Source organism: Rhagoletis pomonella, unplaced genomic scaffold, assembly GCF_013731165.1.
Source record: "Rhagoletis pomonella isolate Grant_MI unplaced genomic scaffold, Rhpom_1.0 Rhpom_scaffold_00002, whole genome shotgun sequence".
NCBI lineage: Eukaryota > Metazoa > Arthropoda > Insecta > Diptera > Tephritidae > Rhagoletis > Rhagoletis pomonella.
Window position 1 is genome coordinate 63061947 of NW_023458556.1, and position 13684 is coordinate 63075630.

Sequence of the window (13684 nt, forward strand, 5' to 3'; positions counted from 1 at the left end):
AATTTAGTGTGTTATACGCTGTCTTCTGCTTTATCTTTTTTAGCTACCAAATTAATGAAATGTTGGATACAAATACAAACACGCTATGAATGGGAAATAACGCAGCGGCTGAAAGATGGTGAATTATCAACGACTAAGCCTGAAAGCGAACTGGAACATCTGCTGACATTCTTCAGGCCATACATACTGAAAATGTGCGTATGAGAATATTATTAGTATATATGTACATTACAGTGTTTTCTTTTCTCGAAATAATGTTGCATTTATTCTGCCCTGCGCCAGGGCTGTCAAGTTTTCGTGTTCTCTTCTCAGCATCTTCACATGCATATTGCGTGCTCTTTCTTTAAAATGTTGCACTCTGATAATGTTACCATATATGAAGGTGACATTTTTATATTTAAGATGTTCACCAAAATATCTCGCAAAAATATTAAGATTTACGTGAGCTGGACCGATTTGAAAATACCTCCAAAATTGAGGTTTTTTTTATTAATAAAAACAGTTTTAAATATTCTTTGAAAAAAATTACCTCAGATAACTAAACAGTTTAAGCTTAAAAAATTTGCATAAAAATAATTTTAAAAAAGTTTCTACGCAGTCATAATCATGATTTTTGATGCTGTTTTTGAACTTTTTTCAAAGACTGATTTAAGAAAAACTTGGATAGCCTTACGAATTTAGAGGTCTCATTGGTAAAGTATTTTCTCACCCTTTTAATTTCTTCCGAACAAGCTCATTCAAAGTATGAAAGAGGAAGGTAAGCTAAACGAGTGTTATTCCATGTGGTGTTGGTATTTGATAAAGAAAAAATTGGGACGCGAATGCAAATTTTGCAAAGAAATGAAAAAGATGAGAAAATACCTTTCCACTGATACCTCACAAGTCTATATTGGTAAAGGTTTGCAGCAGTTATTCAATTTTTTCTTACAAAAATCTTTGAAAAAAGTTAAAAAAACAGCATCGAAAATGTCATTATTATGGTTCCGTTGATAAAAATTTGTAATATTTTTATGTCGATTTTTTAAGTTTAAAGTGTTTTGTCATCTGAGGGGATTTTTTCCGAAAAATCCTTTAAGCTCACGTAAATCTTAATATTTTTCCGAAATATTTTGGTAGAAGCTTAGTATATACTAGATTTTGTAATCCCGCCGGAAAACCCGCAACTTTTTTTGGTTATGCAGTCTAATGTACATACTGTTTTATTCATATTTTCTTCAACTTTTCATTTGTTTCTAGGCCACAAACAGTATACAAATGCTCCTACTTCCTAAAGCAAGAATGGAATGAGCCCATCGATCACTTTAAAAATATCTTTAGCCTCCTTGTTGTCATGAAAAGATTCCCGTCGGTGATTTCTCTTACCGAAACGGTTTCAAAGGCACTCGCAACAAACAGCAGCGCCGAAGTCGATGAGAGCTACATGGCAATATGGGACGATGTTGCAGTGGGCAAAGGTTAGTAGATAGACATGCATATACATATGTATGTATGTTTTATGTCTATATAAAGCCTTCATTAATAGAAAAAGCCCTATTTCACATTTATTTTCGGAAATGCGGTTGGCTCTCAAAAATAGGCGAGTTAGCATAAACTATGCTCCAAAGTTTTTTCTCCTGTAGAATTTTATATTTGCCAAGTGGGGCCTTTTACACTGATGGTCACGATATGTACATTATACATACGGTGACCATTCGTACCGATTTTGGCGGGACAGTACCGATTTTGAGAAAATTGTCGTTCAAACGTGGCAGAACTTTTGTTATCACAAAGGACATAGAATATAAGGAGCCATAAACATAGCCAGCATTCTTGTTTTCTATGATCTTTGGTTATGTTTTATTCTGTCTTTGTTCGGATTCGATGTTTTAAGGCGCAGTTACCCACGGACTTAGAAACCAAGAACGTGTCAGTTTACACGATCTATCTTATGGGATGTGCATGTTAACCAAAACTCACCACCGCATGACTGTGACATAGACTCTCTCTTTCTACACCTTCGTGGGTAACCGCGCTCTTAGAAATGTCCCGATTTTTGGCCACAGAAATCTGGCCACCGTAATTATACATATATGTACGTTAGGATGCCTCATGAAACAAAAGTTGCTCATTCAAAAAATTTTTCTTTTTATAGCGCCTTCCATAATATTTTGTCTGAATTCGGGACAAGTAATGGCTCGAAGCGCATTGAACAACCTCTAAAATTTTATCGTAAAGACGTTGTTTGCAACAGCCTAAAGGAATCGGGATAAAATGAAAGAGAAATCGAAATATGCACGCGATATCTCTTACAAAAATTAAGATATTTTAGGCTCAAGATGGCCTTCCTAAATAATCTTCTGGGTTGGTAACCGCTTAATCAATATCTACTTACTCAGGCAGGCTTTGCGATTCACTTCAGAGTGGATTTCAATCCCTGAACTGCAGAACCACCCTGACAAAACTGCAGTGCAATTATTTCTTTAAGCACAGTGAAGCAAAATACTGAAACATTTTGAAATGTCATATATAATTCTGTCCGTTGGTCACTCTAGAACCATTTTGAATAAGTTCCCAGTTCTTTAAAAATGGTAGTGAGAGCGTTAAAATGTACTACAAAAATGTTATGCACAAAATTCTGACAGGGGTCATTAAATATGAAAAAATTATGCGAACAAACGAAGATAAAATATTCATCCGATTAAACGTCAGTGCGCTATAGGTCAATCTGAATTTGGAGGGAAATATATAAATTGAATAATTACCGCCCGAAACCTATAGTATAATTTAGCAGCATATTTTTTCATTGAATATTTTTAATACCCCTGACCTTTAACCGTAATCGGTCCTTCCGACCCGACAACAAGAAGAAGGTCTTTTGATCATTAAAAATTTTACTTAGAGAGTTCAATATGCTGCAAAAATTTTAAGCACGAATTTGAAATTTTTGCAGTTCTAACGAGTTTAGTTTTTTTTTTTTTAATAGATCTAAAATATTTTTGTGGGAGTTATAAAAAGAATAAAAATTTATACAGACATACATATGTACATACATATGTAACTCGCATGAAGATAAAAAAAAAATATATAAGAGACGTGGGGCAATATAATGTACATACATTATTGTATATGATAATTATAACGCATGTACTTTTACTCACATATTCACTTTTAGGCGGTTCCGTTACATCTGGCCAATGCGAAGTCACTTGGCTTATTTTACGATCGTTCTACTGGGAGCTGGTCAATATGCGCAAACACAGCTACCAGTTGCAGGATAAATGGTATTTCGAATCAATAATCGCAGAATTGTATTCCCTGGCGAAGGCACAAAAACCCGCACGTCCAAAAACTAAACAAAGTATTGGATCACTTATGTTATCGTCCATATTATGTGATGAAGAAACGTCTACACCAACAGCGTCACCCGTTTCTGAACCGATAAACAAACCAAATGAACAGTTAGCTGATCTACCTAAAGCCATTCCCAGTACCATACAACAGCCGATTGTGCCACTTAAGCCCATTGAAACGCTTCAACTACCGCAAGTATCACCAATGACTTCGAGTCCTATCGTACCAATATCAGTTAGCCTCGATGAAGATACAATAAGTTCTTCGAAAATCGATACAAATAGTGGACAGGTTAAGAACGTCAATATCGATCAAAATAAGGGGCCGGTTAAAAATGTCACTATTGAGACAAATAATGGACAAATTAAGAATGTCACTATTCGATCAAAGCAGCAGAAAAAACAAACGCCTATCACAACATCCGCCGCGGCCCCCTCGTTTAACACAGCTACCACCTCCACCTATTCACCCTCGAACTTGGTTGTAACGCTAACAAAAGTACAGCCGAAAACACATGCAACTATCGTACAGCAAGAGTCGCAAACATCTTATCCACAATCGAAATCGCCACAAATTCGCGTAAAAACACAGGCGCAATTGCAAGCAGAACCGCAAAAACCTGTAAAAATGTTTGTTCAGACGCGTCCGCAATTTCAAATGTACCCACAAACATCAACACAGACTCGGCTACAAATGCCGCAGGCATCGCAAATACAAGTACGCTTACAAGCACCGCCCCAGCCGCCAAATCCAATGCAGACCATCACCCTGCCGCGTATGCCACAGTCCCAACAAAATACATTTCAAATTCTCCCGATCACTCCTATACAAGCGCAAACAAAGATGTCTAATAAAACTAATCAAACACATCAAACACATCAAACACATCAAACGCATCAAACACATCAAACACAACAAACACATCTTCCAACACAGCCACAATTACCAATTATGCCTGCGAATATGGGCCAGCTATTGCCCCCTGTGACAATAGAACCACAATGTGTTCAAAATCAAACACAAACTTTCGATACGATTAAAACACCGAAAATTGTATCGGCTGTCAGTTTAGCGCCACGTGCAGCATTCTCTGCGCCCTTCATTAATAAAGGCCTACAAATAACAGCAGTGACTTCGGGCCAGCCTGCTACACCACCACCGCCTCCGGCACCGCAAACGATGCACCCAACACTCTTACCACTACGTGCGACCGCTCCAGCTGTGCCCCTGCCTGCTCCCGCGCAGACTGTACTTTCGCCAATGGTGGAGCCATCAGCACTGTCACAACGTCCTTCAGGCATCATAAATCTACCTTATTCTTTGCCGGACAAAACAAATATTACTAAATGTCCGCCATTGAGTAACGTCTCCAATAATAAAACAATCTCCACTGTGATCCCTCTGCCAAATGCTAATGCTGTTGTGCCGCCTCCTGCCATATCGCAAACTACGTTGTCTACAAATATCACAAAACCTAGGCCGCCAACTTCAATCGAGTCGAAAATACCAGCTACAGTTTTGGCTCGACCACACTTAACACCAGCGTCACAGCTTAATGCAAACGAAATAATGATCGAGTTGATTAGCTCGGTGAATGGTAACCAATTGGTAGTACATGGTCCACCGTTGGATCAAAAATATTCGCTGCCAATGAGCACAACGGCTATGTTTATCAGAGCGGTGTTATCCATTCCATTTTTACATAAAAAGTTCCCCAGCAATGCAGCGCAGGTACAATTCTGTTGGGCGTATTTGGCAAAGCGCTTCAACTTGCCCGGTAAGTTTGTATGAGTGGCGATTCTTCCATATCCTTACGAAATCATTCTTCCTTTTCTTACGAAATCATATTTTTTATCTTTATAGTGCATATTTGCAAAGCCTGTTGGAATTTTCTATCGGAGAACTTTACGCATTTTCCGCAAATTGCGCCTATGGAAGAGCTGACGAAGCCTATAAGAATCGCTATCAAAGTGTGGCAGGAAACTAACACCTACTTCCTAACATTCAACAAGAAAGCAGGTAATACTTGGTTGCAGTATGTATGTGTATTTTCATATGTATGTACATACATATCGTCGTTTAAAGTGCCAAAAATTAGATTTGTTCAACGCAACCCCCTGGCTTGATTTAGATATATGTATAAGGTAGAGGTAATTAGAGATAAAAGAGAGAACCGTTTCGAAATAAGACAGGTTTTGCATTTTCTTAATATGCGGGTTTGTACTTAAAACTACGATATGTACTTATGTATAAAAGAAATGTGTTTAACACACCTTTAGTTCGCTATGTTCATCTACATTAAGCCATTCTTCATTATGAATTTTAAATTTTTTTTTTCACTACAGCTCAATTGGGTTTACTACCCATAAAAGATTCGGTAGAAAAATTCTTCGATAATATCAGAGATCAGACGAAAAATATACCACGAGTATCTGGCGCAAAATTATCATTTATCGCCGATTGGCAAGCAGCTATTCAAATAAATCCCGTCGTGTCAAACAGTTAGTATTTTTCATGATTTACGGCCCAATTCCTATGCCAATAACAAATTGTTAGGAGTATTGAATATGCGGTGCAGTAGTTAAAGCAATCAACATGTGATGAGTTTTGCTATTGGTGTGGGAATTAGGGCGCACACAAAAATATTTATATATGTTCATATAAAATATGAATTACATATTTTTAGAAATATGGTACAACACATGGACGCTGTTCAAAAACGGATTCTACAAATACATGCGTGACTTGGAGATTGGCATCGATAACAAATGGTCAATAGAGTGGTGGCGTGTATTGGCCAAGTTAGACTTTTTGCTGGAAGAACAATATCACAATAGGGAACCTTTTTATTATATAGTGCGAAACAAAATGATTGACGAATTCGAACGCTGCGTAAGAGAGGAACAGAAATATCTGGCTGACGCCTCAAAACGCAAAGAACTCATGGCTAAGAAAGACACAGTAAATCCAATGTTACAAAAGATACCCGACGTAGATGCATACCGAGTGATATTGGCTGTGCGTCGTTATCCGCAAATTTACCAAAAAGCCACCGAAGCAGAGAAGAATAAAGCGTGGGAAAGTGTGGCGTCGGAATTGCAAACAAGTGGTAAGCGAATTTTATTATTGCTATCAGTAATTAAAACACTCATTCTACATTTGCTTTTTAAATATCGTCTCTGTAAGTATTTACAACATTCTTGCATCGCCTTCTTCTTTCCAGTAACATCGTGCCGTTTTGCATTCCAATATGCCCTGAAAAGCTATCGTCTTTACGTAGCGCGTGATCCGGCGAGTCGTTGTCGACTCAATCAACGTTATTACAAACATTTGTCGGAAATCTACCGCATTGTGAAACCTACTAAAAAACTTAATATAAAAACGCCGATGGAACTGAATCAATCGGTAACTGATGGCCTTGATTCGAACGAACCAGTATTTCCCGAGCGATTCATTATGGATATTAATATGGGCAACAGCAGCACAAATGTGGTTATGAAGAATTGGGGATACGGTTTGAGCTCAACTGTATCGACTGAGAGATTGGAACAGCTCTTTGAGAAGTATCGTCCAGCTGCTGTTTCTTTTGAAAGCTGAGCAGCAGCGCAGTAAAGGAAGAAATCTGAGTCAGAAACTGTCTTAAAATAGTTCAACAATCAATTTACAACTTTTCTTTTTTATTTTTACATACTAGATATAAAATATCATTAGGGCATGCTGTAGGTCGGAGTCATACTAGTTTATGTATTTAATATAATTGATTTTTAAGTAAGATATTCATAGTGTAAGTGACGTTCATGTACAAATGTTATTACACACCAGATGCTTTGATAATTATTTAAAAACACAGCTCAGCTTAAATTTCTATATAAAAAAGTAAATACAATGGAACGAGTTTATCTACATTTTTGGGGGCCACAAAAAAGTTAGTGAAAAAATATCAGCAAAGTTGGCAATAACTATATGCAGGTCAATTCGGCACGTTGCCTTCAATTTTGTAACCCTACAATTTTTATTTCCAAAAATTTTTCTTTTAACCGTAATTCTAATTACGTTGGTAACGTTCAATATATTCTGTAATTCAGCTATGAGTTTTGTTGAAATTCTAGTACTGCATATTTCACGGAGCTATATTTGGTTACCAGCTTATAAGAGGTCTCAACAACACATTCCCACGACAGCCGGTTCTACGTACCGGAATGGCTCGCGTTACCTGATCAAGGACTGCTGGTTCGGTGATCTAGGGCCATTCAGGTCGGCGAAATCCATCAAACTTTGTTCAATTATGGGACTACATCTGTTCCGTACTCTTCTGCGCAAGGCTGGCATAGAGTCAAACCCAGGGCCAGAAATATACACCTGCTGTGTATGCCAGAGACGATTGCATGCAAACTCCACCTCGGTCAGGTGCAACACTTGAGACAGGTGGAGTCATCTACGCAACTTTTCGGGCTTAAGAACGCACCGGCAGTGGACCACGTAGTTTGTGGCCACATGTTGTGCCCCGAGCAGCACAACACTAACACACCCACACCCCAACACAACACAACAATAGATATGCATATGGAAACTACCGCACCTCCACCAACACACCGCCGCCGGCAACTCCTAGTCCCTCCGACAATCTTCTCGGTTTGTCGGACCAGAATAAACCGTAATGTGACATCAGTCAAGTACAACTCCTGCCTTGGCTGGTGTCACTTAAGGGCATGTTCCGGACTGCGCAGCACACGAGATTGGACGAGTGACTATGTGGGACCATGCTCTGCTGCCCAGTCGCAAACTTCCGCCGCGACGCCCGATAAGGCAGCACCCTCGTCAGGACCACACACAACAGGGGACCGGCAGGCAATACAACTCACTCACAACCCACATCACAATCGGTCTCCCAAGGCACACAAAGGTGCTATAATTTAACTGTCGCGGACTTCGGACCATCTGCACATAATCATCCCGATTGATAAACCTACCGACTTTGCTTCCGCGGAACACCGGACCTATGTCACCTTTTCTAAAACTGATTGAAAAGGCTTTGCGGAAGTTACTGAAAGCACCTTCACTGCGCTACCCACACCAACCGACGTTCACGTAGGTGAGCGTAAGTTCCGCAGGGTTGTCACTATTACTGCAGCCCGCTTCGTTCCAGCAGTATGCATTTCGGACCTCCGTCCGAATTTTCCCGCCGAAGCGGCTGTCCTAGCCGATGAGCGTGACAACCTTCCTCAGACCGATCCCGGAAATCCCCGTATCAGGGATCTAAACACGTAATCTCGCCAACTAATGAACGTACATAAGCAGAAGAAGTGGGAAGAGCTTCTGAGACCTGTAACTTCGCCTCTGGTGTGAGCAGGCATTGATCAACCATGAGGTCATTGTTCAACTGGACGAAGCGTGACGACAGAGTCCAAATCGCTTTCGGCGACCACGCCTCGTCGGATCCGAAGCGATGCGCGAGCTATTTAGCTAACAGTTTACGATTCATCCTCAAAGCCAAATGTCGGGTGACCAGAAGGCTGCACAAACTTCCAACACCCAGTGTGGCTCTAGTTTTCACCAGCGGTGAAGTGCGAGTAGCCATCGGGAAGGCGAAATCCTCCAAAGCCATAGGACCCGACGGAATTTGCATGCTGATCCTGAAAAATTTGAGTCCTGCGGGAATATACTACCCTACCAGGGTCCTAAACCAGGGTCATTCCGGACATCTAGAAAATGGGGAGGGTGGTCTTATCGTCCGATAACTCTCCTTTCCCCTGTAGCGAAGACACTAGAGGCTCTTCTACTCACGCACTACACAAACCACCTGAATCCAGCGAGGCATAAACACCCATATAATTTATGGCCTTAACCGAAACCGACCCTGTGAGAGCAAGTTCTAATAGCGCTGGATCTGGATGGAACACCATCAGTCACTCCACGCTACTAGAAGATATTGAGGACTTCAACGGTGGTAGGTGGGTTTTCTGAGTGGTCGATATTCGTCAGTAAACTATAGGGACAAACCTAGAAATCCAAGAAAAATTAAACAGAGAGTCCCACAGGGTTGTGTCCATTCCTCTGCTGTTTAATTACTACATATCAAAGCTCCCTCAACCACCAGAGGAGTCTCTATTGTCTCTTACGCTGACGACTGCTCGACAATGGCGTCTGGGAATGGACTAGATGACTTGTGCACGATAGTAAACGGCTACCTTTCCGAGCATAACCCTCTCCCCTAAAAAAACCTCGGCAACCTTATTCACTACCAGGACGAAGGAGGTCTGTAGCTGGGTATTCACGTCGATGGCGAACCAATTCCGACGGTGAATAATCTAAAAATCCTCGGAGTTACCTTCGACAGTCTGCTCTTTTTCTCGGCGCATACAACCGCAATTGTCAACAGTACAACAGTGGCAACATACAAGACAATTGGCCGGCCGGTTCTAAATTATGCAGCGCAAGTGTGGTCGCCGGGGACTGGCAGGACACAGTGGACGAAGCTACAGACTTGCCAGAACACTTCACTCCGGTCTGCCCTGGATGTCTTCTGATGTCGCCTCAACACCACCTGCACGAAGAGGCCCAGATGCTCCCCATTAAGGAGCATAACACAATGCTCGGCAGGTAGTTCCTAGTAGAGTGCCATAGGCGCGGGCACCCGAAAAGACAACTGCTTGCAGAAGAGCCCTCGCCAAGACGCGTCAGGAGGCATCTTTACGAACAGACAGACGAAGTCCAGGGGTTCATTAAAACAACCTCTGGACCCAACTGCATACCGACAGGCCTTAAACGGCATTCACAGGGAGTCGGTCTCGAGTTACATAGACTCGCAACCTGTGTATGCCGCAGAGATTCGCACCGCAATAGCCCAACTTTGCTCTGAAGATTGCAACAGGTTAAACTCATACCTGAGCAGAGTAAATGAAGATGTGCCCAACGAGTTCTCAGCATACGGAAAGTCGGCACATTACTTATGGCGCTTCTTCGCCCCTAAAGCCCCTCCTCGCTAATGCGCCTGTTCCTATCGACAAAGTCTACGGAAGTTGCGCACTTCCTGGGCCTCTCTCTAGCTGAGCCAGATGATAACGAACTGATTGGCTGCCTTCTCGACGTCTGTTCGAATGCCCAACCTTCGATATGGCTACTATACATATATAGCTTACCGAATACATTGAGGCACCCTGATAAACTAAAGAAAGTTCGTAGACTTTGGCTAGCTGGTCATTTGCCATCTGAATTATATCGACCTTTGACAGCTTTCCCTTTACCACAGGTTATTCTACTTTCTTTTGTATCCTGATTTGGTCTAACGGCCCTAATCTCATGGCAATAACGTCGAATATAACCATTGTTTCGTCGTTGCCACGTACTCAGTAGGTCATAAAAATAACATAGAAAATTGTCAATATTGAGGCCCTTATTATGAGTTGCATTCGATTTTCGATCTTCGCTGGTTAACAAAGATCGAAAGTGAAATTCGTATTATGAGCTATGCAACCCTGTCGAAATTTTCGTAGAATATCGAATTTTCTGTCGAACAGAGTTTTGCTTTCGATGGTGTAGCAAAGTGTTAGATAATTGTGAAAAATATATGATTTTGCATTTGTTTTCTTACGTTTTGTCGGCTAGACACTAATTTTAAACATTTTTTTATTAATTTCATGCAGTTCTAACGTCGTAAATACTAAACACAAGCTCGCAAGGCTGGTTTTACTTGTGAAATAAAATCCCAATACTCTGTTGGCACATGATAAAAATATGTATTATGTTTGGCACGATCTCTGAGAAAAAAATCGTAGAGCTGTTGCTAGTCTTAAAATATTTAAAATAGATTTAGCTCACAAATGCCTCTTTAGACGGTCGGAACTTTTTAATAAATCTGTAGACAAATTTCTTAAATATATTTTATGTCAAAATATATTCGAAGGACTACACTTAAACTCTCTTAAACATTCACTACTCCTGGCTAGTTTACTAAGCTTTTTCATCCGTTGTACTCATTTTTACCACGTTGTTATAAACTCGCTTTCTTTTTATTTCGTTTTAATTTGTACAAATTTACATAAAAATGTATAAGCACAGTTTTTAGTTTGCTCGATTTGTTAACAAAACTTCTCAGCGGTGAAAAATATACTATTGTGAACAACCTAAACGAGCGAAATTCACAATCCCGCTATTTTTCATCGAATGAGCGTCATAATACTAAATGAAAATTCGTTCGATCAGCATTTTCGACCTCAGTCGAAGATCGAATGCAACTCATAATAGGGGCCTAAATAAAATTTTTTTTGGCATACTTTTAGGCGCAGCAACTAAATCCATCTATATACGATGAGTGGTCGAGAAATTAAGGTGATAAGAATAGAAAAAAACGTCGGCAGAAAGTAATAAACAATTACAATAGTGTAGCCAGTCGCTGACTAGTTTGGGAAAAGACATCATCCAATATGCAATCCTTAAAACTGTAGAGTAGTTCTCATTTATCATATGATCAGAATCTTCCAAAATTATTTTAAAACTACCAATCTACGAAGATATCGTAATGAATCCACCACTTTCGAGTGGCGAAAGCGACACTGAAGAAACATTTCAAGTTGCAAAGAGTATTCAGCGCCATCTATTAGTTGCTCTTACAACGCACTACCAACACCAGCGACTTCTACATGTGATGAAACGTTTCCTATAGTTTATGGCAAACAATTTGAGGGTGATCAAAATTATTGATATCGATATGTTTCTATAAGTGAACAGCGAACCCTGCAAAAATCGCGACTACTCCATGCATGCATGTAAAGAGTACTCCCGAAGGACCAAGGAGTACTCCAAAATTAACCACAATTCATATAAAAAATATGGTCCAATTAACATTGCGATGTCCTAGGGCAGGACCATATACTCCATCCCTGCATTACATCAGAGTAGCACAAAACTACTCCAACATATTAACAATGGCATTGTTGTTATATTTTTTCGTTTGTACACGCTTTTGTTCTTCACTTCTCATATGCTTTTTCGAAATTAATAAAACCCAAGACAAAAATTAAAAATTACATGTTGCCTCTGACGGCATTTGAACCCGAACATGCTGGGAGCTGACAACTAACAGCGAGCATCTCTACACGTTCAGCTACAGCCAGGCATGCAAATGTGCTTTCAAATGCTCAACTTCAATCACATTTCGTTAAAACACGAGCAGTTATCGGGTAACAAACAATAAGCTGGCGCAGAGACACGAGTTGGTCCGCTACAGCATGACAGAGGAGCACTTTTGTTAGTGCTCCAATATACCACAAATAGACTACATCGTCCAACGATTTTTGCAGGGAAGCAGCAGATAACTTGTAAGAATATTTACGTTTTCTTCTAAATATGTACTTGTAAATATGGCGATGGTACGGTGTTTCCACGCTTAGTTTCATATTGCGAATATGTAAGCCACATGTAGGCAATGCAACGTAATTTTTCTGGCAACAAAGGATATCTATCTATGGCGATGGTACGGTGTTTCCACGCTTAGTTTCATATTGCGTATATGTAAGCCACATGTAGGCAATGCAACGTAATTTTTCTGGCAACAAAGGATATCTCTTCTCTGTTTAAACTTAGTGTACCGAAGAGCATTTTTCGTTACAGGAAAGCCAGTTAGTCCTTGAGCTTATTGGTGATTCTAGAGTCAATGTCCCGAGCCGTAATGGCTAGCATGCAGCTTTGATATCAGCATAGAAACCGGACGAGATGCGCATAATTTTCCGAATGGCCTTTTTGTAAGTACTTGGGGACTTTCGTTACATCGGATTTGAACCCTGGCATACTGAGATAATTTTTTCATGATTTAGTACTTATTATTGATGCACATACCGAGGAACCGGAACCGGAGAACCAATTACTTTGAAGAGCCGACCGGCCTGGTTCTTACAAAGAACGTAAATCTATAAGAGGAGACAACACGTTATAATTGTAGCAAGTGTGAACATCAGGAGCGTGCCTTCTCTTTTCATCCAATCACTAAACGTATTTGGGCAAAAGAGAAAGCACACTCCTGATGTTTCCACTCGTTACAATTATAACGTGTTGTCTCTTCTTATAGATTTACGTTCTTTGCAAGAACCGAAAAACGGTACTAGCTAAACCGAAATTCGATTCCAAAAAAAAAAACGAAAACGGTTCCGGAGGAACCGAAACTCGACATGGTTTTTTAAATAGAATTATTATTTTTTTTAATGACATATGTTCTAACGCGGAAAACGCGTATTTAAATTTAATTGCATGTATTTTGTTTTTGTAAAATTGTTTAACACAAATATCAACTAGGAATGAACGTAAATAATATATTTTTTTTTCTTTATAGCAAAAGATAAAAAGAACTTGAATTTTTATA

At 40.0% G+C, this 13684-nt stretch overlaps 1 protein-coding gene across 4 annotated transcripts in view; it reads left to right on the plus strand.

The window, feature by feature from the left end:
• Positions 1–7221, plus strand: part of LOC118733948 — an 86403-nt gene extending 79182 nt beyond the window's left edge. For all 4 annotated transcript variants that reach the window (XM_036463596.1, XM_036463595.1, XM_036463593.1 and 1 more), the window contains exons 6-12: positions 44–194; positions 1237–1454; positions 3152–5107; positions 5194–5349; positions 5676–5831; positions 6017–6439; positions 6554–7221. In XM_036463596.1, the coding sequence (XP_036319489.1) occupies positions 44–194; positions 1237–1454; positions 3152–5107; positions 5194–5349; positions 5676–5831; positions 6017–6439; positions 6554–6927 (3434 nt within the window). In that variant the 3' untranslated portion in view covers positions 6928–7221. The remainder of the gene's footprint in view (positions 1–43; positions 195–1236; positions 1455–3151; positions 5108–5193; positions 5350–5675; positions 5832–6016; positions 6440–6553) is intronic.
• Positions 7222–13684: the final 6463 nt, after the last annotated feature.